The sequence below is a fragment of the Stomoxys calcitrans genome, chromosome 2, assembly GCF_963082655.1.
Source record: "Stomoxys calcitrans chromosome 2, idStoCalc2.1, whole genome shotgun sequence".
NCBI lineage: Eukaryota > Metazoa > Arthropoda > Insecta > Diptera > Muscidae > Stomoxys > Stomoxys calcitrans.
The window spans coordinates 55984391-56009141 of record NC_081553.1 but is presented as its reverse complement, the minus strand read 5'-3'; the positions used below and the strand labels follow the sequence as shown (position 1 = coordinate 56009141).

At 39.2% G+C, this 24751-nt stretch overlaps 1 protein-coding gene across 1 annotated transcript; it reads right to left on the bottom strand.

Annotated features, from left to right (window-relative positions):
* Positions 1 to 3007: 3007 nt before the first annotated feature.
* LOC106096257 (N-terminal kinase-like protein) lies at positions 3008 to 22565 on the bottom strand. Its single transcript, XM_013263910.2, has 13 exons — positions 21668 to 22565; positions 21308 to 21531; positions 17090 to 17416; positions 16930 to 17008; positions 16645 to 16866; positions 16428 to 16583; positions 16244 to 16359; positions 15904 to 16052; positions 15665 to 15829; positions 10395 to 10540; positions 10202 to 10321; positions 9734 to 10124; positions 3008 to 3831 (listed from the first exon to the last, which is right to left on the bottom strand). The coding sequence occupies exons 1-13, from the start codon at positions 22046 to 22048 to the stop codon at positions 3704 to 3706; spliced, it is 2604 nt and encodes an 867-aa protein (XP_013119364.1). The 5' UTR covers positions 22049 to 22565; the 3' UTR covers positions 3008 to 3703.
* Positions 22566 to 24751: the final 2186 nt, after the last annotated feature.

The following is a 24751-nucleotide window of genomic DNA, read 5'->3' as shown; positions in this document are numbered from 1 at the left end:
ATAGAGAATGCAAACAAAAATCTAACATCTTAATACCGTCAAACTTGGCTGTTAACAGCTGAGACCACCTGATTAAATCCGCCTTGGCTCATAGCGATCAAAAATTACTGTTTTTTTTTTTAGTCCTATCTAATGCAAGTCAGATGTTCTTGATTGAATATCAGTGTAAAGTTATAATGGTAAGCTATCGATATCTTGTGATTACAGATAATAAAAAACGCGATTTCCTATAGTACACAGACAATAGATTTTCTATAGATGAATTTTCTCTCCCTCACAAAAATGGCAAATGACAACGATTAGAAATCTGACATTTTCTTTTGTTTCATTCTTAAGTCACCTAAGTGAGAAGAAGGAGGAATTGGGGGAACATCAAAACTGTAGAAAAACATAAGTCAATGTTAATTGAAAAAGAAGCTAACAAAAAAGTTACAGGTCCCGAGAACTCTTATACAAGTCACAGTTTCAGCGAAATCGGGCAATAAATCCGCTATTTATGGAATTAAGACCCTAAATTGGTAGATCGGTCTATATTGCAGCTATAACTAAATAACTTTGATCTGGATCATGTGCTGGTCGGATGACGGGAGGCTTAGCATTTGTATGGCATGCGGGGAAGATGATAAGACGTGGGAGCATTTCCTTTGTCGTTGCCCGACTTTCGCGTCTAACAGATAGCGTCACTTAGGTGGGGACACAATACCAGACATGAACCAACTTAGGGGAGTGGTATTGAAAACAATTAAGGATTTTGTAAGTAGCACGGAATTCCTAACTTAAAATTTTCTTTTTAGAGATAGCTTTAAGAGCGCATAACAAGTCGATTACTGGCTTAGGTGTATGTCCATAGTGGCATGGAGCGGATTAATATATGCACCCTCTTTTTAACCTAACCTAACCCAACCATATCTAAATATACTCCAATCCGAACCATATTTGAATCGGATGTAGGGAGGCTTCTAACAACTCACGATTTCAAATTTCAGCGAAATCGGATAATAATTGCGGCTTTTATGGGTTTAGGACCATAAATCGGCAGATCGGTCTATATGGCAGCTATATCTAAATTTTGTGCGATCTGAATGGATGTCGGGAGGCTTAAAACAACTCACTGTTTCCAATTTCAGCGAAATCGGGTAATAATTGGAACTTTTATGGGATTAAGACTCTAAATTGAAAGATCGGTCTATATGGCAGCTATATCTATTGTAAATATAGTCCGATCTGAATCATATTTGGTTCGGGTGTCGGAAGGCTTAAAACAACTCATAATTGGGGCTTTTATGGGCTTAAGACCCTTAATCTGCAGATCGGTCTATATGGCAGCTATATCTAAATATAGTCCCATCTGAACCATATTTGAGAATCATATGTAGGGAAGCTTCTAACAACTCACAATTTCAAATTTCATCGAAATCGGGTAATAAATGCAGCTGTTATGGGAAAGGCTTCTAACAACTCACTATTTAAAATTTCAGCGAAATCGGATAATAACTGCGACTTTTATGGGCTTAAATCCCTTAATCGGCAGATTGGTCTATATGGCAGCTATATCCAAATATTGTCCGATCTGAACCATATTTGGGTCGGATATAGGGAGGCTTTTAAAAACTCGCGATTTCAAATTTCAGCAAAATCGGGTAATATTTGCGGCTTTTATGGGTTTAAGACCCTAAATCGACATATCGGTCCATATGACAGCTATATCTAAATATAGTCCGATCTGATTCATATTAGGTTCGGATGTCGAAAGGCTTAAAACAACTCACTATATCCAATTTCAGCGAAATCGGATAATAAATGCGACTGTTACGGGCTTAAGATCCTAAACCGGCATATCGGTCTATAGGGCAGCTATATGTAAGTATAGTCCGATATGGACCATATTCGGTTTGAATATCGGAGCCCCTAGTACAACTTCCTGGTTCAAATTCCAGCAAAATCGGACAAAAATTGCGGCTTTCACGGGCTTAAGACCCTAAATCGTCAGATCGGTCTATATGGCAGCTATATCTAAATATAGTCCGATTTGGCCCATTCAAGAACTTAACCTGCGTATGGAAGATAAAAGAGTATGTTAAGCTCAAAATCTCAATTTCTAAAGACTGTAGCGTGATTACAGATGACGGACACAAGGACATAGTTAAATCGTCTTAGAATTTACGACGATCAGAAATTTATTTATACTTTTATGGGTATTGATATGGATATTTCGATCTGTGTCAAACGGAAAGACTAAATGGGTATAAAAACCGAAATAACGTAAGCAATTCAAACATGTTGTGTCATTAACTTTTGTCATTTATGATCCCATAAATCGGGCTAAAACCAACTCTTCTTTTTCTCACCCTCTTGGTGGCAACATGTGTGGTACAAGCCAAAACAGCTGAGCTGTCATGTGAAAAAGTGAAAGAGAATAAACATTTAGCTATAAAAACCAAAATAGCTCACTGAACGAACTAGTGAGCATGACATAATTACCAGGTAGTGTCAATCCCATGGCAGCCGGTTGTACGTAACGAATTGACCCGATGGAGTTCTTCATCGGCAAGGGCTGCCGCCTCAGTGTATAACACACTGCTACTACAACAACAACCATGTGTGTACCGTCAACAGCTGAGTACATTTTTTTCTCGCGAAGTGCACTATCTGTCAATGAGTTTTGGTTGTATGTGTGTTTTATAGTAAAGAACCATGGCACACACAAACAACGAAAAATGGCGCGAACTTGTTGCATACACAAAATCAGAGTTGCACTAATCACTGATTTTGACAGATAGTGTACTCAATATTTTGTTGTTGGGCAACTGCCACTAGTGGCAGCTGCCACACTGCTAGTGAGTATAAAGAAAGGAGCACCCTTTAGTGGATACCAAACAAAATTAGAATTACCGATACATTTCGGTAAAAATTACATTCTAGCAAAACAAAAAAGATAATGTCTTACACATAAATTTGGAATTTATTTTATTTCCTCAATTAATTATATGTATAGTTTTTTTTATATAGCTAATATCAGTTGTTTTTATACATATCATTTCGTATTATTTATATATCTTTGTGTATATGTCAATGATTACTTAATTAGTAAAATTGTTTAGCTAAGTTCCTAAAAAGGTTACAAAAAAACAAAAAAAAAATATGTATATATGGATTATTTGTGTATTATGAATACAGGATCAGGAGATGAGGGAGACAACGTTTTAATAATACGTTTCCCGCTTTATTTATAATATTCTGGTTTTTACGAAGCGCATTCAATGCGTAAAGTATTTTTTTATTTAATTTATTTACTAATAATATGTTTGTGTATGTGTTTGGATTTGGATTTGTTTTTCATTCACTTTTCAATTTGGAGCATGCAAATTGTTTTTTTTTTTAATATTGCATAATTAGGCTAAAAATGTTTTTGTGTATTCCTCTGCTTAGTTTTAGGAAAAAAATAAAACAAAAAGACAACAAATACAAATATGTATGTATATATTTTATATATATATAATAATAATAATAATAGTTTACTATGTTTATAAGTTTACAAATACACAATTACAAAAGTCCAAAAACGAAAAAAAAAAAATAAAATACAATAAACAAAAATTTAAACATAGACATTTTTTGAAATACATTTGACATTTGTCGTATAAGAAGTTGAAATTAAATAAAAATCGGAGATGCTGTCAAATGATTTCCTATTTTTCTTATTTTAAAGCTTTTTGGCGCCCAATTTCATTGGGCCACTGTTACGTTGTGCACGACGTGCTTCTAGTTCACGCTGACGCTGTAGTTTCTTTTCTTCACGTTTTCTTCGAGCTTCATCAAGTTTGGCATTGCCTGTAACATGTTTTCAATTAAATTGTTTTTAATTTTGGTTTTTCTCTTTTTTTAAGTAAACATCACTGTTAGATTTCCTTTTTTTTAATGCTTTACATTTAATTAGAAAACACTTAAATGAAATGGTTAATTTGTTTATGTGCACTATGAACAAATAATGATTGTTAATTATAAACAACAAACAAACATCAAAGCAGTGGAAGAAAAATGCCATCACTTAAATAATAAAGACAAATGTACAGGTTAGACCATAACAATGTGTATGTATTTTCAAAAACCACTACCAATGCAATGCAAACTAAAACAATGTTGTATTCTCTTGGTCTCACTAGGAGAATAAGAGAGAGAGAGAGATTCTCATTTGATTTAAGAGCTTCCCCCACACTATTGTTTTACAGAGATTCTTAGTGCAGGCGCCCATTATAATCAAATATAACCTACCATACCACCCTACTACAGTTGTTTAAGTGTTTTCTAATTCAAATTACAACTGTAGTGAGAGTAAGGTAGAATGACAGACAATAGAACACAAAAAAGCCAGACTATAAAATATCATAGTTATCATGAATGGAATGGTATATTACATGGGAGAGTGACTCGTGATTAGTCTTTTAAAGTGGTAAGATGATAAGAGAGTTATAAATATGTTGATACGTGAATTTATTATTACAATTATACCCAGCAAAATATTTGCTTCCTGAGATGTAGAAAAAATTTAGTTTCGCTACCTCCACATTGGTATGGAAGTAGCGATCCTCGTCAAGTTCTATAAATGAGCAAGCTCGTTCCGATACATAGGACCGATCGCTGCGGAAACGTTATGTCCATTGGTTATTTAAAGGCGCCACATGCGTCGTCGTCGCCTTCTGCGTCCTCGTCGTCAGACTTTGTGACCCCCGTCCTCTCCCGAGCGACTATATACGCAACAGCAGCATCCCAGCCCCAATATTGCCAGCCCAGTGCCGGGAAGTGTATCATTTTTGCAACTAAACTGCAACGATCTCCGTGTCAAGATCGATGAGATTGGGGATTTTATGAGTCGGAAGAACATATTGGTCGCAGAGATCCAGACGACAAAGCTGACCAACACCTGCAGTTTGCACAGTTGTCACGGCTACATAAGAATCGCTCAAGGAATGGAGGTGGGGGATTGGCCTTCGTGATTTACCATTCCGTGCAATATAGACCCATCTCGCCTGCGCCTGGCGCTAGTGACCCCTACATGGAGTGCATCGGCAGAGATAGAGCAACGTGTACTTACCGCAGGTGGGTAGCTGTGTCCCAATTAATGGCCAAGCTTACAACCCCGACTTAAGTGGGTTACTATCTTGCCAAAATCGTCTGGTTCTAGGGGACTTTAATGCTCATCACATTTCATGGCATTCAACCCTAGGTAACGACCAGCGTGGCATGGCTTTGGCAGAGCAGATTGAAGGCTCCACGTTTTGCACGGTGAATTAGGATGCCCCCACTAGGATTACGAGGAGGTGCAGAAGCTCGCCAGACATTTCTATTGCATCCCCTGCCGTCATCTCTTTGGGGTCAGACCACCTCCCCATAATTCTCACCATGGACTGACATAATCTGGCCTGGTCCCGGGATGTCTACACTGATGGCATAGAACCTAAATGTACCGAGAGCCGAATACATAAACAAGATTCTCAATCTGACTCCGAGATCCTATGTCTATAAAATGGGCAGTGATCCCGCTACTGGAGCCAAGAGTGAGTTCGAGAAGAGAAAAACTTGCAGAAATTCCATGTGCATCAGCATGGATTCCTTAAATTGCATATCACCACGTAGGCTTCGCAAGTCATCACTGCACATGTATGCCGAGTTCCAATCAGGCCAAGCCATGCAATATGACGGTCGTCGTGATTATTGGTAATCAAGGCTTTTTTGAGGCCATCGCCTACATAATCCTTGGGCCAGGTCAACGTTGAACGATCCTCAGAAATAATTCGGGATCCAAGTCGTATGTGAGCCTTAGGAACAAGAAATCAAAGCCCCGTATAGTACAATAGGGAGTTCTACAAGGTGGGATGACATCTTCGGCATTCTTTAACCACGTCCCATAGGACAATGTACGAGCATGGCTCCAGGCCCCAACTTTAATGACATCTGAGATAGGTTGACCGAGGAGGCCAAGGTAGCGTAGGAATTATCCCCTCCTAATGCTAGAAACATTTGTGAGGTACTATGCCAATATGTTGTCTAAGCATTATCTACTGGACTATTATTGCAGGGCAATCTAAATCATCATCTTCCGGAAAAACAACGATCGCCCAGATACGTCAGGTTGGATTTATAAACGGTGATTTTTTTGAGGTTAGGATTTTCATGCATTAGTATTTGACAGATCACGTGGGATTTCAGACATGGTGTCAAAGAGAAAGATGCTCAGTATGCTTTGACATTTCATCATGAATAGACTTCCTAACGAGCAACGCTTGCAAATCATTGAATTTTATTACCAAAATCAGTGTTCGGTTCGAAATGTGTTCATTCACCGTAACGTTGCGTCCAACAGCATCTTTGAAAAAATACGGTCCAATGATTCCACCAGCGTACAAACCACACCAAACAGTGCATTTTTCGGGATGCATGGGCAGTTCTTGAACGGCTTCTGGTTGCTCTTCACTCCAAATGCGGCAATTTTGCTTATTTACGTAGCCATTCAACCAGAAATGAGCCTCATCGCTGAACAAAATTTGTCAAAATTTGAACACATTTCGAACCGAACACTGATTTTGGTAATAAAATTCAATGATTTGCAAGCGTTGCTCGTTAGTAAGTCTATTCATGATGAAATGTCAAAGCATACTGAGCATCTTTCTCTTTGACACCATGTCTGAAATCCCACGTGATCTGTCAAATACTAATGCATGAAAATCCTAACCTCAAAAAAATCATCCTTTATGATCTAGAGCGAGTGTTTCCGCCATACAAAAGGGAGTCTGTAGATCATGCAGCGTTTGAGGCGAGTCTAAAATCTTTCAAGAGACTTTGGTAGCGGAAGCGGTGAAAAGGTTTCACCTTGCCCCAATCGGTATAAATGTACTAGCTGTACCGGGCCCCACCGGGGCCTTGTTTAACTCTCTAATATCTTTATAGGGTGCGGACACTTCGCCCTGAATGTGTATATCGAGTTTGTGCCACTGTTCACCTATCACACTGAACGCCTGCGTTCAAATCCTGGCGATAACATCGGACAAAATTTAAAGCGGTGGTTATCCCCTCTTAATGCTAGCGTCATTTGCAATGCATGGTCTTGTAAAAAAACACTTCCCAAAAAGGTGTCGCACTGTGACACACCATTCGGACTCGGCTATAAAAAAGTCCCTTATCATTGGGTTTAAACTTGAATCGGAAAGCTTTCATTGATGTTCCTGGGTAAATTGTTACTCCACTCCCAACTACCTTTCTTTTGAGTCCTATATTATCGTATGATAAATATTTCAGGTTTAGAGAGAAACTTGGCCCTTAATGTAAATATACGCTTCGTGCTCTACTTTCAAATACATTTTATATGAGCGTCATAATGGCATGATCGGTAAATAAATTCTGTTTGAGGGTGGGATGGACCCCAGGACTTTGTCCCGAATATGAGTATAAATTTCCAGAAAATCAATCAATCTAAAGATCAAATAGCTTTTATATAATAGGGAGGTGTTTTGAGGTGAGGCAGTTCCGCAAAAACATGGCGATTGGTTTATATACCCATTTGGCAGGTTTTGGAAGGCCCCGGAGGCACCAACCCTAAGAATAGAAACCATATTTTGTTTTGACTGCGAGATCGCAAAAAAAAATTACGAATGAATCGCATTACCAATCTCCAAGATCTAGTGTTTTTCAAAATTAGGGTAATGGGAAGTGCTTTTTAGGGGAGGAATGACAACTCAGACATTTCTGCACTCCCAAATCCATTTAATGTGAGCCCCATATTGCGATGGTCTTTAAATATGAACTGTTTGGAGGGTATTTTGGGGCTACCGGCACTTTGCCCCAAAAATCGATATCAAATTCGTTCTTTACTCCCAAATACCATTGATTTGAGCTCCATGTTGCCATAATCGGAAATAAAGTTCAGTTAGCGGGGTACTTTAGGGCCGACCCCCAAACATTTGGCTCCAAAATTGGATATCACATTCGTTTTCTACTCTCAAATACCTTTCATTTGAGTCCCATATTGTCATAATGGGTCAATCAACCTATTTGACTTATTTTTGAAAGGAAAAGCGCCACCTAGACTTGAACGTAAATTTTAAAGTCATATTCGTAATCTACTCCCAAATACCTTTCATTTGAGTCCCATATAGACATGGTCGGCTAATATGTCCATTTGGGGGTACTTGGGGGTGGGGCGACCTTCCATTACTTGGAGCTAATTTTTTATGCCATATTTGTAATCTACTGTCGAATACTTTTCATCTGAGGCACATATTGACATGAACGTTGAGTTTTTGAGTTGGAGAGGCCCGCTGGGTACTTGGACCTTTAATACGATATTCGTTTTCTAGTCTCTAATACCTTTCATTGGATACCCATATTGTGCCTATCGGTCCACTTTTGGTTTTGGATGGCATTGTTCGGGTAAGGGGGAGGGTCCGCCCCCCCATCCGATTTCTAAAAATTAAATAGCCTATGTTTCCTTCCAGACAAACCTACACAATCTGCGAAAAATTTAAGAAAATCGGTTCGTCCGTTTTTGATTCTACGGAACCGAGTCCCATATATATAGTCATGATGGGTCATATGCCCATTTAAGGCGTTTTTGGGGGGTAAGGTGATCCCCTATACTTCGATCTGATTTTGCATGCCAGATTCGTAATCTACTCCCGAATACCTTTCATTTGAGGCCCATATTGACATGAACGTCCAATATGTCTGTTTGGGGGAATTTTGGGGTTAGGATGGCCCGACCCATATTTTAATACCATATTCGTATTCGTATTCTATTTTCCAATACCTTTCATTTAATACCCTTTTTGCCCCGATCGGTACACTTTTGATACTGGTGGTGTTTTTGGGTAAGGGGGAGGGTCCGCCCGCTTCCGAAATCAAAAAACCCCCTAAAGGTTTTTGGGGCTGCGGCGGTCCCCAGTTACTTGGATCCAATTTTTAATATGAAATTCGTACTCTACTCCTGAATACCTTTCATTTGAGTCCCATATTGTCCCGATCGGTCCACTTTTATTTTTAGGTAGTAGCATTGCAGCCAAAGTCCAGCCACAGTTTGGAACGGTTTATGGGCTGGTGGCATCATTGGACCGTACTTCTTCATAGATGATGCGAATCGTAACGTAGCTGTGAATGGTGAGCGCTATCGGAAGATGGCGGGGATCTTCCGATATCAAAAAATTATATAGCCTATGTTTCCTTCCAGACCAACCTACACAATCTGTGAAAATTTCAAGGTAATCGGTTCAGCCGTTTTTGAGTCTATACGGAACAAGCACATACAAGCACAAATTCAATTTTATAATAAGAAGATAACTGGGGGTTTTGGGCGGTGCTGAGACACTTGGGATCGTATTTCTATGAATTTGGATGAAATATATTGCAAATATTAAAGGGGTTTTTACTACTGGAAACAAATAAAATAAATAAACAAAGAGCGAACACAAGTTTTAATTTTATGCGTAATAGGGCCATTCCATAGCTAAAATGATGAAATTAATTAAACAAATGCTTTTGAGTCATGATTAAATAAAAATTAATATAGACATGCAAAAATATTTGAAAAGCGATATACAATAAAATAAAATTAGTTCGATATATACAAGCGCAAGCTTCAAGTTATTGCTTAGAGTTTTACCCAAACAAAAAAAACCCACATGAAATACCACCAAATACACACAACTGTGTCTAAGTATAGGAGAAAAAACTTGTTATGACTTACCCGTTATTGGCTCATCAATAGGTTCAAATTCGCCATCTGCCCAGGAATCACTATTCCAATTGGCATTGCTATTCGTTGAATTATTCATATGATGCGGCGATTTCTGTTGAGGAGGACTTACATTGTTACAATTAAGGAATGGTGTCGGTGATGTGGTTGTATTACTAGCCGATGATAGATTTGCTGACATATCTTTTGGTCGTAGACTTGACGATAGTGAGGTCGAGCCTAGAGTCGATTTGGAGGGTGATGTATTGTGTGAGTTAAGTTTAGCTAAAGGTTCAATTAATTCGTTCAATTGATGTTGCTGCAGTTGCTGTTGATGTGGTCGTATGGGTGATTGTCGTAATTGCATTTGTTGTTGTTCTTGCTCTTGAGCTTCTTCTTCGCCCTAGTTTTAAATAGAAAAAAAGAAAAGACAATAAAATAGTAAATTTGTAGATGAAAAATGATAATGAAAAACCTTACCGGATCTTCTTCCAGGCTACCCCATTCCTCATTGTCCCAACCGTCTCTTACTTCCGTTAGGGCAGCCGTCGCCGTCAAGGGTCCATTGTTGGGGGAGCCAGCCATTGGCGAACTGGGATCCTGCGAGGTCTAAGAGTTTAATATGTTTGCTCCTTAGGAAAAAACTATGTACTAAGCCCTACTAGAAACTTACATCCATTTCGCCCCAATTTTCATTGTCCCAATCATTGTTACCATAGTCGGAGGCAGAGGCAGATGTATCATTGCTTTCATGTTCCAAAGATGTCATGGACGTTACAGATGATGTCGTCGTCGATAGACTACTGCTAGATGGTTGTTCTGAAATCGAAAGAGCAAAGGGGTTTATTAGTTATTTATTGGTTTAATTTCGAAAAATATGCATCTATATATACAGATATATAGAGGAATTGACTGAACCGACAAACATGAAATTTTACATGAAGGTCACTCTTGGCACAAAGGTGCGAGATAAGGCTGGATATTTTTAAATTCGAAATAGAACATACTAAATTAAGTAAATTACTTAACACATAATGCTAAGCCATATTACAACTATAGTATTTGGGTAAAAATACGAGAGAGAGGTAAGAGTAAGAGAGATACAAGTTGGATGTGTGAAAGATAAAGATAGTGGCTGGTGTGCTTGGTTTGTAATACACTGGGGTCAGATAATTGCTTATGCTTCTTCTTTAGACCAGGTCTGCGGAGTCGAGCCCTTGACTCCGACCCCAGGTCGGATCTAAGTCGAAGTATTAAGCCGGAGTCGAAAAGCGATTCGGAGTCGGGGCAAGCGTGCTTAATTCCGAGCCAAACTCCGCATCGACTCAATAGTCCGACTCCGACTTCGACCTCAAAAACTCAACTCCGGTCTTCTGGGCAGACCTGTTTTAGACCACTATGTATTTTGTAATAAGTTGTCGGGTTTTATTTCATGATAGTGACAACGGCTAACATCAACAATGGCAGCACATTTATTGTGTGTGAAGTGCAAATTAGAAAAAAATAGTGTTATGAACGATCCTGCTCAGTTAGTGCAGTATTATTGTTTATTTTAAGGGGTGGTGCAATGTCTGTTTATACCCACCACCGAAGGATGGGGGTATTTTCATTTTGTCATCCCGTTTGCAACACATCGAAATATCCATTTCCGACCCTTTAAAGTAAATATATATTCTTGATCAGTGTCAAAATCCAAGACGATCTAGCCACGCACGTCCGTCTGTCTGTTGAAATCACGCTACAGTCTTTAAAAATAGAGATATTAAGCTGAAACTTTGCACAGATTCTTTTTTTTGTCCATAAGCAGGTTAAGTTCGACGATGGGCTATATCTTGATATAGCCCCCATATAGACCAATCCGCCGATTTAGGGTCTTAGGCCCATAAAAGCCACATTTATTATCCGATTTTGGTGAAATTTGGGACAATGAGTTGTGCTACGCCCATTCACATCCTTCTTAAAATTCGGCCCAGATCGGTCCAGATTTAGATATAGCTGCCACATAGATCGATCCGTCGATTTAGGGTCTTAGGCCCATAAAAGCCACATGTATTGTCCGATTCTGTTGAAATTTGGCACAGTGTTGAGTAGTGTTAAGCCCTTCGACATATTTCTCCAATTTGGACCAGATCGGTATAGATTTGGATATAGCTGCCATATAGAACTATCTCTCGATTTAAGGTCTTGCGCCCATAAAATATCCATTTATTGTCCGATTTTACCAAAATTGTTGTGTTAGACCCCTTGACATCTTTATGCAATTTGGCCCAGTTCGGTTCAGATTTAGATATAGCTACCATATAGACCGATCTCTCTATTTAAGGTTTTGGGCCCATAAAAGGCGCATTTATTGTCCGATTTTAGCTAAATTTTGGACAGCGAGTTGTGTAAGGCTCTTCGACATCGTTCTTCAATAAGGCTCATATCGGTCCAGATTTGGATATAGCTGCCACATAGACCGATCTCTCGATCGGTACAATAAATGGGCCCATATTGTCCGATTTTGCCAAAATTTGGGACAGTGAGTTGTGTTTGGCCTCTTGACATCTTTCTCTAATTTGGCCCAGATCGGTTCTGATTTGGATATAGCTCCCATATAGACCGATCTCTCGATTTAAAGTTTTGGGCCCATAAAAGACGCATTTATTGTCCGATTTTGCCAAAATTTGGGACAGTGAGTTGTGTTAGGCCCCTTGACATCTTTCTGTAATTTGGCCCAGATCGGTTCAGATTTGGATATAGCTGCCATATAGACCCATCTCTTGATTAAAGGTTTTGGGCCCATAAAAAGCGCATTTATTGTCCGATGTCGCCGAAATTTGGGACAGTGAGTTGTGTTCAGCCCCTCGACATACTCCTGCAATTTGGATCAGATCGATCAAAATTTGCATATAGCTGCCATATAGACCGATCTCTCGATTTAAGGTTTTGGGTCCATAAACGGCGCATTTATTGTCCGATGTCGCCGAAATTTGGGACAGTGAGTTGTGTTAACCCCTTCCACATTCTTCTTCAATTTGGCTCAGATCGATCCAGATTTGGATATAGGTGCCATATAGACCGATCTCTCGATTAAAGGGTTTTGGGGCCATAAAAGGTGCATTTCGCAAAAATTTGGGTCAGTGAGTTGTGTTGGGCTCTTCGACGTTTTTCTGCAACTTGGCCCAAATCGGTCCAGATAGCTGTCATATAGACCGATATCTCGATTTAAAGTCTTGGCCACATAAAAGGCTACTAAAAAGTCCAATATTTTGTTATACACAATTGAACAATGACTTGTACTTATTAGTATTTGGTCCAAATCGGACCATATTTCGTTATAGCTGCTATGGGGCATAATGTATGAAATTTTCACTGGATTTTGAAGAAAGGTGGTTTACATATACACCCGAGGTGGGGGGTATCAAGATAACGCCTTTTTACTTGATTTCTTTTGCAAATGCCAGTTTGTTTTTGTTTTTTAGACTTAAAAACTTTATTTTTGGCTTTGTTAGATAGTTTGTGTGTTGGTAGGCTACATAAAAATTCAAAATCCCAAACAGTACATGTTGACCTTTCGGGACAGTATGTAAAAGTATATTGGGTTGCCCAAAAGTAATTGCGGATTTTTTAAAAGAAAGTAAATGCATTTTTAATAAAACTTAGAATAAACTTTAATCAAATATACTTTTTTTACAATTTTTTTCTAAAGCAAGCTAAAAGTAACAGCTGATAACTGACGGAAGAAAGAATGCAATTACAGAGTCACAAGCTGTGAAAAAATTTGCCAACGCCGGCTATATGAAAAATCCGCAATTACTTTTTGGGCAACCCATAGGACTTAAAAGAAAGTTCTTTAAAAGTGGAATAGGACTTAAATGAAAAGGACTCAAGTGAAAGGACTTTGAAAGTATTGAACGAATCTGAAGTTCGAATTTGGAGACAATTATCTAAGGCGTCTGGATATAGACATCATAACATTAAAAGAAACATTAAATTTTAAAAATCCGTTTTAGGGTGCAGCTAATGAAGCATACTGGGCCAGCTAGTAGATCATAAATTAGTACAAATAGAACAGCGTTAAGTTCGACCGGGCTGAATCTGAAATTCCCTCACAATCAGGTTTTCACTCTTCTGCAGTAGAATCAAATAACAGTAAGTAAAGAAGTTTTATATGGCTGACTTCCTCATAAATGTCGTGCCAATGCCAGAATAACCTGAAGAAGTAGAGTTTTAGGTTGATGCTCACTCTCAGCAGGTAGAGACGTTTTTACGGCTTTTTACCTATGAAAGGAGTGGATAACCACCGCTAAAAAAAATTTCTGATGATCTCGGCGGGATTTAAACCGAGGCGTTCAACGTCAAGCGAAGCAGTAGGTTAGAGTGGCAGTCTATTTTCTAAACATAATCACTTTAACCACGGCTCTGGTGGGAATCAAACCCACGATTCCCGCACGCTTGCAACTCTGTCTCTTTTCTCTCTCACTTTCTCTCTCTTTGTTTTTCTCTCTCTTTCATTCTCCCTCTTTCTCTCTCTCCCTCTCTTTTCCTCTCCCTCTCTTTCTCTCCCCCCTCTCTTACTCTCCCTCACCCTATCTCTCTTTCACTCTCTCTCCCACACTCTCTCTTCTCACTCCCTCTCTCGATCTCCCCTCGCTATATCTCTCTCTCATTCACTCTCACTCCCGCTCCCTTTCTTTCCCTATCTTTCTCTCCCTCTCTCTTTCTCTTTTTTTCAGTCTCTAGGTCTTGAAGGCCTAAGTTGGGTCAACCAACTTGATGTCTCTGGACGGTGGTGTCCTGCCCATAAGATGATGAATTGGATGGCTACAACGATGCCGCCTAGTAGTTACTTAGACAACATATAATTCTTTCTTCCCAGTGATGCCTATCGTTATCCCGGATGAGCATCACACAGGTTGAAACTTTGAGCTCCAATCTGTGTGGTGTTCTTCGTTATCACGGGAAGCTTAGCTGGAAGCTAGCCCGGTAGCGTCCACAGGTTACGGATAGTGGAATTCACCATACGGAGTAGATGCAACTGCAATGGTTATCATGTTTCCGCGTAGCTGCAACTGCAATGGACATCATGTTCCCGCGGCGATCGGTTGTATTTACCGGAACGTGCTTGCTTGACGAGGATCGCCACCTCCACTTGCAAATGTGGCTACAACAACATAATTCTCTCTTTGACCAGGAGGGATGTCTGTTTGCTGATGAAGGTGGTCAACATGAGAACTATGACCTATCGCCTATCGCTGTTTGTAGAGCCGTATTCTGGCTATTCTAATTCTCATTATACTGCCCGCCCCAGCGAATTCACCGACACCAAGTATTTTGACATAGTTGGCGGTCGGCATTGTAACGCCCCATGACTCTCACATACGGCTGTACATGTAGTGAACAATGTAGCTGAAATATGCTGCAAGATGGACAAAGTTTATATTTTACCTATCACAGATTCCATCAACATGAAGCTATGATCCTACAATCGTCCCCATTTGATATGACTATGGGTCAGGTTAAATCTCATCCAATAAGAATATAGGACAGGTAGAGGATAACCGCGCCGCAGATATCACCCTGATGAACTCTCTGATTCACTTTAGGGGCCTTCCACTTGTTTACCCCACATTTAACATACGACTGGCGACCACACAAATAATTTGCAAACCAACGCCTCAGGCATGGCCGGAGGGACGTATTGGCGATTTCCTCAAAATGCGTGACATAGTTGACCGTATCAAAAGCGTTCAAAATGTCAAGAACCACGAGGAGCGTCTTATTACAGAGATCACAGATAACATGGCTCTGAAGAAATCTATGCTGATACTCATCACATACAATAAAGCTTTAGCGGAGTAGTACCAAATTTTTTGTCATGTGCGTTGATTCCAACATCCTTTCTTTTTCTTCTTCTTTCATATCTCTTTTTTAACATTAACTTTGACTTTCAATACATACCTAACGATGCAGGTTTTGATAAATTCCGTCCTGTTAATGGTGGTCTGGGTCTTGAGGAATCACTTTGGCTGCGATAAAATTTCGAAGTAACAGCTGTGACAGCCCAACCAGCCCATGTTGCAGCAGCATTGCCAATTGAGGGGGTGGCTGTGTGAACATCGGCCTCTACATAAAAATAGAAACAAAATTGAGTTAAAAAACTACAAGACTGAAGAAGGCATTGATAATACTCAACCTACCCATAGTTTCTCTTAGACTAGGATCTTCTGAGACTTTTTCCAATTTGCCCAAAAAACCCCGTATAGTTTTAAAGGCAGGGTCTCGCACCGTTTTCTCGGGATCGATAGTTAACGAACACAATGCAGGTAAGACACGATTTGCAACTTCACTATATGTTATAAAAGACAAAATAATTTTAAGAAATCCATTCTCAACAAACTGAGGGGGAACAAACCAAAAACAGTTTTAAAAGGCACGAAATTGAAGTGTCAAAATAAGAACTACAAAACTTCTCTGATCTGTTTAGTCTTTTTGTGGCCATTTAAAATCATGTTTTTGGTTATGTAGTTAAAAACTTACTTCAACAAAAAATATTGTTGAGTGGCAGCTAAAGCTAAAACTCCGGCTACCCTGGCGGGTGGAAAAGGATCTCGCATGGCTCTTATAAAAGCAGAGACTAAAACGCGCTGTCGTACCTATAAACAAAAAAACAATTGTAGGTTAAAATCAAAACTCCCACAAGAGATTAACATTCTTTACTAACCTGCGGATGTAAATGAGGTGCAATTTTGCCCAAACACACGGTGGTATTCGTACGTATTCCTCCTTGATCGTCACGAGCTTGCAGGCGTGCAAAATGTCTTAAAACTTCCACATTTAAATTGTTGTAATTCAATTTAGGAGCCAAATGTATAATGGACTATGAGAAACAAACTCCATGAAGAGGGCTTAGATCAAAATTTCAATTGCCACAAACTTACCTTAACAGTCTGCTCTCGTATGGTGGAGTTTGTATCGAGAAATCCATGAGCTACCTGAGGGAATATCTGATCATTCACCACTTGAGGCTGCAGATGAGCAATAAACAGTTCCAATTGTTGCAATAAACGTGATCGTGTTACACGATCTGTAGAGCCGAATAGTTTAACTACACAGGGTACGATACGTTTTTGATATTCAGTTTCATCCAAAAGTTTTCCCAACTAAACAAAAGATTATGACAAACATTAAAAACAATTTCTCAAAAAATATTTGACATTTCCTACTTTAAACATGGGTGCCAATACCGCTGAACCAGCATCACCATACTCATACGCCGTTATCAGTTGTGGTAATATTTTATGTCTTCACATAGAAATAGAGAAAAAAAAAAGATTCTTATCGCTGCCAACCAAAAACTAAGAGTTTCAATATAACAATACTTACTTGCATACTGTATCAGGAAAGTTATCTAAATGTAATGTAAGACCGGAAAAGAAACGATTCTTTTCGGCCTTATCTTTTATTTGTATTTCTTCCAGGAACAATAGCGTATCGACCAAATCGTTTTTGAAAAATCCTCCCGGTTTACGGCAACGCGTAATAATATCAGCAGGATTTGGACGATTTGAGGGTGATGCACCAACTAATTCACAATATAGAGATTGCAATGATTTTGGAATGCTGTCGATATCCTTGAGGCTAGATCTTGTTCTCAATGGTCCATTAAAGGATTCCCAGACCAGGCACCCTAAACCCCACATATCGGCGGAACTGCAAAAAAAAAATAATTTTTTAATGTAAAAATTTGCAAACATTTTTTTCTTTCAGTTATCTATGTATCTTTAAACAAAAGCTAATGAGTGAGTAAGAGTTATGTTTTCTATAGGAAAACTTCAATCCAGGCTGGATGAATTAGGTTTTCTATGGGAAAACTTCAATTTGGCCTGGCTGAATAAGGTTTTTTATGGGATATCTTCAATTCAACCTTGCTGAATTAGGCTTTCTATGGTTTTTTCTATTCAGCCAAGCTGAATTAGGTTTTTTATGGAAAAACTTTAATTCAGCTTGGCTGAATTAGGTTTTCTATGGAAAAACTTCAATTCAGCTTGGCTGAATAAGGTTTTCTCTGAGAAAACTTCAATTCAGCCAGGCTGAATTAGGTTTTCTATGGAAACTTTTCAATTCAGCATGGCTGAATTAGGTTTTCTATGGAAAAACTTCAATTTAGCTGGGCTGAATTAGATTTTCTCTGGGAAAACTTCAATTCAGCCTGGCTGAATTAGGTTTTCTATAGACACACTTCAATTCAGCATGGCTGAATTAGGTTTTCTCTGGGAAAACTTCAATTCAGCCAGGCTGAATAAGGTTTTCTCTGGGAGAACTTCAATTCAGAATGGCTGAATTAGGTTTTCTATGAAAAAACTTCAATTCAGCTTGGATGAATTAGTTTTTCTATGGAAAAGCTTCAATTTGGCTTGGTTGAATTAGGTTTTCTCTGGGAAAACTTCAACTCTGTCTGGCTGAATTAGGTTTTCTCTGGGAAAACTTCAATTCAGCATGGCTGAATTAGGTTTTCTATGGGAAAACTTCAATTCAGCCAGGCTGAATAAGGTTTTCTCTGGGAGAACTTCAATTCAGCCAGGCTGAATAAGGTTTTCTCTGGGAAAACTTCAATTGAGCCTGGCTGAATTAGGTTTTCTCTGGGAAAACTTCAATTCAGCCTGGCTGAATTAGGTTATCTATGGAAAAACTTCATTTCAGCTTGGCTGAATTAGGTTTTCTATGGAAAAACTTCATTTCAGCCTGCCTGAATTAGGTTTTCTCTGGGAAAACTTCAATTGAGCCTGGCTGAATTAGGGAAAACTTCAATTCAGCCTGGCTGAATTAGGTTTTTTATGGGAAAACTTCAATTCAGCCTGGCTGAATTAGGTTTTCTTTTGGAAAACTTCAATTAGGTTCAACTTCAATTCAATTCAGCCTGACTGAATTGGGTTTTCAATTGGAAAAATTCAATTCAGCCTGGCTGAATTAGGTTTTTTATGGCAAAACTTAATTCAACCAGGCTGAATTAGGTTTTCTATGGGAGAAAATCAATTCACCCTGGCTGAATTAGGTTTCCTATGGGAAAAATTCAATTCAGCCTAGCTGAATTAGGTTTTCTATGGGAAAACTTCAATTCAGCCTGGCTGAATTAGGTTTTCTATGGGAAAACTTCAATTCAGCCTGACTGAATTAGGTTTTTTCTGGGAAAACTTCAACTCAGCCTGGCTAAATTAGGTTTTTTTTGTAAACACTTCAATTCAGCAACGCTGAAATAAGTTTTCTATAGAAAAACTTCAATTCAGCCTGGTTGAATTAGGTTTTCTATGTGAAAAATTCAATTCAGCTTCGCTGAATTAGGATTCCTAAACACAAACTTCAATTCAGCCTGTCTGAATTAGGAAAACAGTAGAATAATTGTTACCTTACACGTATCCCTTCGTGGCAAAAAGCTCGACATCAATAATGGCAACTTAGCATTTTTTAGCCTTTTAGCACTAAAATCAGTAGACTGATATCCTGCTTCCTCAGACCCAGAATAAGGGATAAATCCATTGGCAAAAAACTGGTCCGCATGACTTTGAACGCCGTGAACACCATATTTTTATAACACATCACCTTAAGGTAGCCATCATGGAGCACAATTCTAAAACAAGGGGCTCGCCCAATTCGTGATATGAACCCGGTCAACTATCGAAAAAGCTATTTCTCTTTATATTTCCGTGGTCCGGAGGTACGTCTTGCTCTCGTTTACAAGTTACGACCTCAGAAGGCACACAAGACCAAAAACCAGACCTCAGAAGGCATACAAGACCAAAAACAAGACCTCAGAAGGCACACAAGACCAAAAACCAGACAATTCAGTGCAACCGGAATGTGCACATACATATATCATTCATCGTAAGCGCCAATATGGTAAAATGCTCAGCCTGAACAACGTTATAACCTAAGGGGTTGTACGACTACTTTATTCTTAAGTGACTTCAATCTTCTTGGTGACTTCAATCTTCCGTCCGAAGGGAGGAGTACCGCCAAATCAAGCGTCCTCGTCCGGCACGGTTGTTGGTGTTGTAGTCACATTGGTATGTTGACCTACATACGGAGTAGCTGCAAATGCACTGGCGATAATTGGCGGTATCGAGTAGAGAGAGTCATTGAGAGACCGGGATAAACCAGCTCTTGCTTAAATACTGAGTGCTTGTGATACTCGATATGACAAGGTGAAATGTTGGCGCCTTTAAATAACCAATGGTTATCATGTTCCCGCGGTGATCGGTCCGGACCGGAACGAGCTTGACGGGAATTGCTTCAAATGCAAATATGATTTATCCAGAGAATTTGGTCTGCCAATACTGTGGTATTGAAAAAAGACAGATTTCCAAACAATGCTCCCTTGTTTAAAAAAAAAACAGTTCCTTACATGATACTATCCCAGTTCTCCATCAAAGCTAAATCCTCATGTCCAACGCAGTGGTACAAATTGACTTTACATTGATAAAATCTCGTTGAATATGCAAGACGGTCCCCATTTTCTTCTATGTAACACATGTTGAGAGCAACTGTCAACCGCCGAACACTTCATGAAGACGTACTGGCAGCTGCTTGTTCCTTAATTTAATGATCAAATGCTTACATCCATACCGTGGGATGAGAGACTTATTGGCATGGAGTTACTTTGAAGACATTTATGACAATTTTCAGGGTAGCCGCAGAAAACAACGAACTTTTGTTGCTGTAGCAGTTTGATGTGCACTGAGGCGTTAGTCCTTGTTAAAGGACTGCATCGGGTCAAACCGGTAAGTTAACTATAACTCAGCGAGGTATCTTCAGAATCTGAAGGACTCCTGCACAACGTTAATCGTCCCACAAAAGATATCCAGTGAAGCTTTCATGGCCTACTTAACCTCAATTTTAAGTTCGGCTGGGAGCTACTGGCATGTCCAGAGGCTACGGATGGTGGGATGTTCTGTACACGGAGTGGCTGCAATTACAGTCAAGCGATATCGAGTGTAGAGTTGTTGTAGCAGTGTGTTATACACTGAGGCGGCCGATGAAGAACTCCATCGGGTCAATCCGGTAGGTACAACCGGTTGCCATAGGATTGCCCAGTAGAGAGTCTCAGTGAGAAGTCGGACAGCACTGGTTTTTGCCTAAATACTGAGTGCCTTTGATACTGGGTGTGACAAGGCGACTTATATTGTCACCTTTAATTAAACAACCGCCATGACGTTCCCTCGACGATTGGTTCTATGGACCGTAACGAGCTTGCTCACCTACTGAGCTTGACGAGGATCGCTACATAAAAAATGTGGCTACAACAACAACAAAATAGCATCCAGTAGTTGAAGTGGCCTACTACTTCACACTTTAAATGGTATATCGCTTCCTTGTCGTTGCCTTAAATAAATCCTTCACTGTTCGCCATTGGCGTGTAATATTCTAATTTACAATTAAAGCTAAATTATCTGTCATCAACAAAGTTCATAATCTAAGTAATCGCCAGGAGAAAGAGAGAAGAGAATTAATCATGGAACTCACTTAAGTCTCTTGCAACAAGAACTTGTCCCCAATGTTTGTAATACCTTCAATGGGTACCTTTTCTTTGAATAATTAATTACTCACCATTTTGTTGCTGCCTTTAATTTGGTTTGATCATTCTTCTCCGGTGGATCATAAACTTCCAATGAGGGTGGTACTTTGATGGGTGGCATTGGATTGCCATCAGCTGGCGATACATATTCCAAACTGCCCAACTTCCATTCACCCGATGAATTGACAAACACCGACCACACTGAGACATTATTGTGCCTCAAACTGCCATCGTTGTTCAAAAAGGATAAAGCGCGCTGGGGAACACAACAAATAAAGAGATTAACTCATTTTTATTTTACTCCATATAGATTTCTTCTCATCCTTCCTCACACACACACACACACACACTAAGCCACACACATGCACTCACAAAGTAAGCAAAACACTCACCGTTATTTGAAATATACCCCAAGCTAAATACAAATCTTTTTGTGGCCCATCTGCGGAAAGTTTGGCAATATGTGTACCCAAGGGCTCAACATATTCGGTGGCCACATATAACAATTTGTCGGTTTCAAGTGAATCCAAATATTGCAATATGCTTGGATGTCGCAACGTCTTTAGCCTCTTGAGGGCTGCTTTTGCAAGATCACATTTTGCATCTGAACCGCTGCGTAAATCGAAAACAAATACCGATACCTCCTCTTGGGTGGCCTTACGTTTGGCCTTGTGCAGTGTCCATATGGAGTGATTTTCAAAACCTGCCACAGGTTCACCAATGTCGTAGGGAAAGTCTTTGGAGGAGTCGCGCGAAAAGAACGACCACATCATGTGCTTTGCTCGTCGCCCAAATATTTTGTTAATAAATTTACTTTAAACAATTTGCAAATGTATCTGTGGGCCTCGCAAAATTCTTGAGTACTTATTTTTGACAACTTGCTGCGGCGAGGCTGCTGCTGTCTTCACTGCACACTACTGATTTGAGATTCAATCATGCACACACACCCACCATACACGTTTGTTTGTTTAATTACAGACTACTTTCGATTTTTTTTTTGCAATTCAAAGCTCTATGAATTGTTTTATTCACAACTTAAAAGAAGAATAAATTTATTCTCAAGATGGAAAAAAGGAAATCAATTACAATTCAGGAGGAACTAATAACATAAGGGTGAAACGAATTTATGCATTTATAGTTGTATGATGATCCGTCGGTCTGTCTATTCACTTTTTCGTTTATATATACTTATATGTTTAACATATTTTAGATGTTTCTAATTTTTCATTTTTAACTTTTATATGACGTATGCGAAATAGTTTTTTTTTTCTATGCTGTCAGCTGTCATATGCGATGTCGTCTAATTCCTCTTCTTTTTGGTGTGTCAATCAGGCAGAGATGGTACTTTGGTTCTCGTTTGTTTACATGTAGGCATTAGGACTATATCAATGCGTATGATAGATATCCTTTGGCAAAAACAATAGAATTAATTGGTTTGTTTTATTTATCAGTCCAGCAGATCCGTTAGCTTATGGGCAGAATGCACTAATAAGGTGAAGTCATGAGAACAGCTGAGTACAATTTTTTTAGTTTGATTTTGATTTTGCAGTAAATCTAAATGTCAAAGGCTTGGTATCACTGCTGTGATATTTTTCTAAAATCTTGAAAGGATGTTCCATTTGAGACACTCAAGGTAGTTTCGTTTGGGATTGATTTTTGTTGTTGTGCTAATGACACTACCTCTTAATTGTAACATGGCATATGGCGTATTAATTGTAACGCTCTTTCTTCTAAATGCCTTGTAATTTAACGTTGGCAGCACTGACACACATCCAAAATAATCAAATATCATCAAAACAAACAAAACAAATCATTTTAATTTTAAGTAAATGTTTCGCGTGATAAATGTGATTTTTATTATAATCCTAAGCAATTTAGTCATTCCAGAACGAACGTTGAATTCTTCCGCTAAAAACCGGCCACCGTAGCGTAGTAGTAAGCAAGGCATTTGATAGGGTCTGGTACGGTGCACTACTATCAAAGCTTGTCGCATTTGGTGTCGGTAATGGCTTCGTTCGATTTATTTCGATCTTTCTCAGAGATCGCACTATTCGAGTCGTTATAAATGGGTTCTCATCCAATGAGCATAAATTGACTGTTGGGTCAGAGACATGGAATCCGATCTACTCATTTGCGGATGACAGTTATCTCTGCCATTCGTACTCATTCGACCGTAGGCCGAGTCTTCGAGACCTTGTGGACAAGAGGCGGATTGTGAATAATACACTCTGCCAGGATTTGCTGGCCATTTCTGATTGGGATCGAATGAATCGAGTAGATTTTAATGCACGGAAAACTCAGTGCTGCTTGTTGTCACACAAACGATTCGCTGACCTATTACGGTCCGTTGGGCTAATTATGTAAAGGGTGATTTTTTTGAGGTTAGGATTTTCATGCATTAGTATTTGACAGATCACGTGGGATTTCAGACATGGTGTCAAAGAGAAAGATGCTCAGTATGCTTTGACATTTCATCATGAATAGACTTACTAACGAGCAACGCTTGCAAATCATTGAATTTTATTACCAAAATCAGTGTTCGGTTCGAAATGTGTTCATTCACCGTAACGTTGCGTCCAACAGCATCTTTGAAAAAATAACCTCAAAAAAATCACCCTTTATTTGAAGTGTCGGAAGACGCATTCAAGTGTTTAAGCTTCCTTAAACGGTATAAGAATTACTTCACTCCGTCTGATCTTCTTAACATCTACACCACTTTCATTAGGCCGAAAATGGAATACAACTCACACGTATGGGCTGGAGCTTCAAAATCATCCCACAAAGAAATTTGTGTGCGTGTGTGTATACTTGTGCGTACATTAGCAGAGAATATGCGAGAAAGAAGATAACAACAAAGAGAATGGAAGCAAAAATCTATCGTCTTAATACCGTCAAACCTGGCCGGCTGTTAACAGCTGTTCGCGTGAGAACTTTTTAATTTCGCCTTGGCAGCTTGTGTAGGTCCTTGGGGATGTATCTTGACAGGTCTGAAGATTTCTCCAATGCGTACTATTCAATAATCAGCTCCACATTGGCGCTGCATAATTCACTAATGGTAAGATAATCGCTTTGTCCATACCCCAAAAGTTTAAGGATTTTGTTTCTGTTTTTGTCTTATCACAGACTGCAATAACATGCCATGACGACGGGAAGAGGTTGTCGAGGGGGGAAGGAAGGGGACCGATCGGGACAATATGGGAATCAAATTAAAGGTATTTGGGAGTAGATTATAAATATAACATTTCAAATGAAGTCCTCATAATGGGAGGCCGTTCCACCCCCTAAACCTCTCCATAACCCTCCAAATTGGAAAATTATACAGTTCTTTAGGTTTCTACAATGTCCATAGTACCAGGCATTATTAAGTGACTCAAGTGTTTATTAAAGAACCAAAAATTGAGCGACGGCAACTCGAATAGCTCAATTTATCATTAATAAACGGAATTGGTACTCTAATCTTGTTATCAATTCCCTGT

What these genes read in the sequence shown, in the direction of transcription:
- LOC106096257 (XM_013263910.2), bottom strand. Translation starts at nt 22,048, where the DNA reads ATGATGTGGTCGTTCTTTTCGCGCGACTCCTCCAAAGACTTTCCCTAC. An exon ending in TAGTCTAAGAGAAACTATGG is followed by an intron (nt 15,830 to 15,903) that starts GTAGGTTGAGTA and finishes ATTTTTATGTAG; the next exon opens with AGGCCGATGTTCACACAGCC. An exon ending in GTAGCCTGGAAGAAGATCCG is followed by an intron (nt 10,125 to 10,201) that starts GTAAGGTTTTTC and finishes ATTTAAAACTAG; the next exon opens with GGCGAAGAAGAAGCTCAAGA.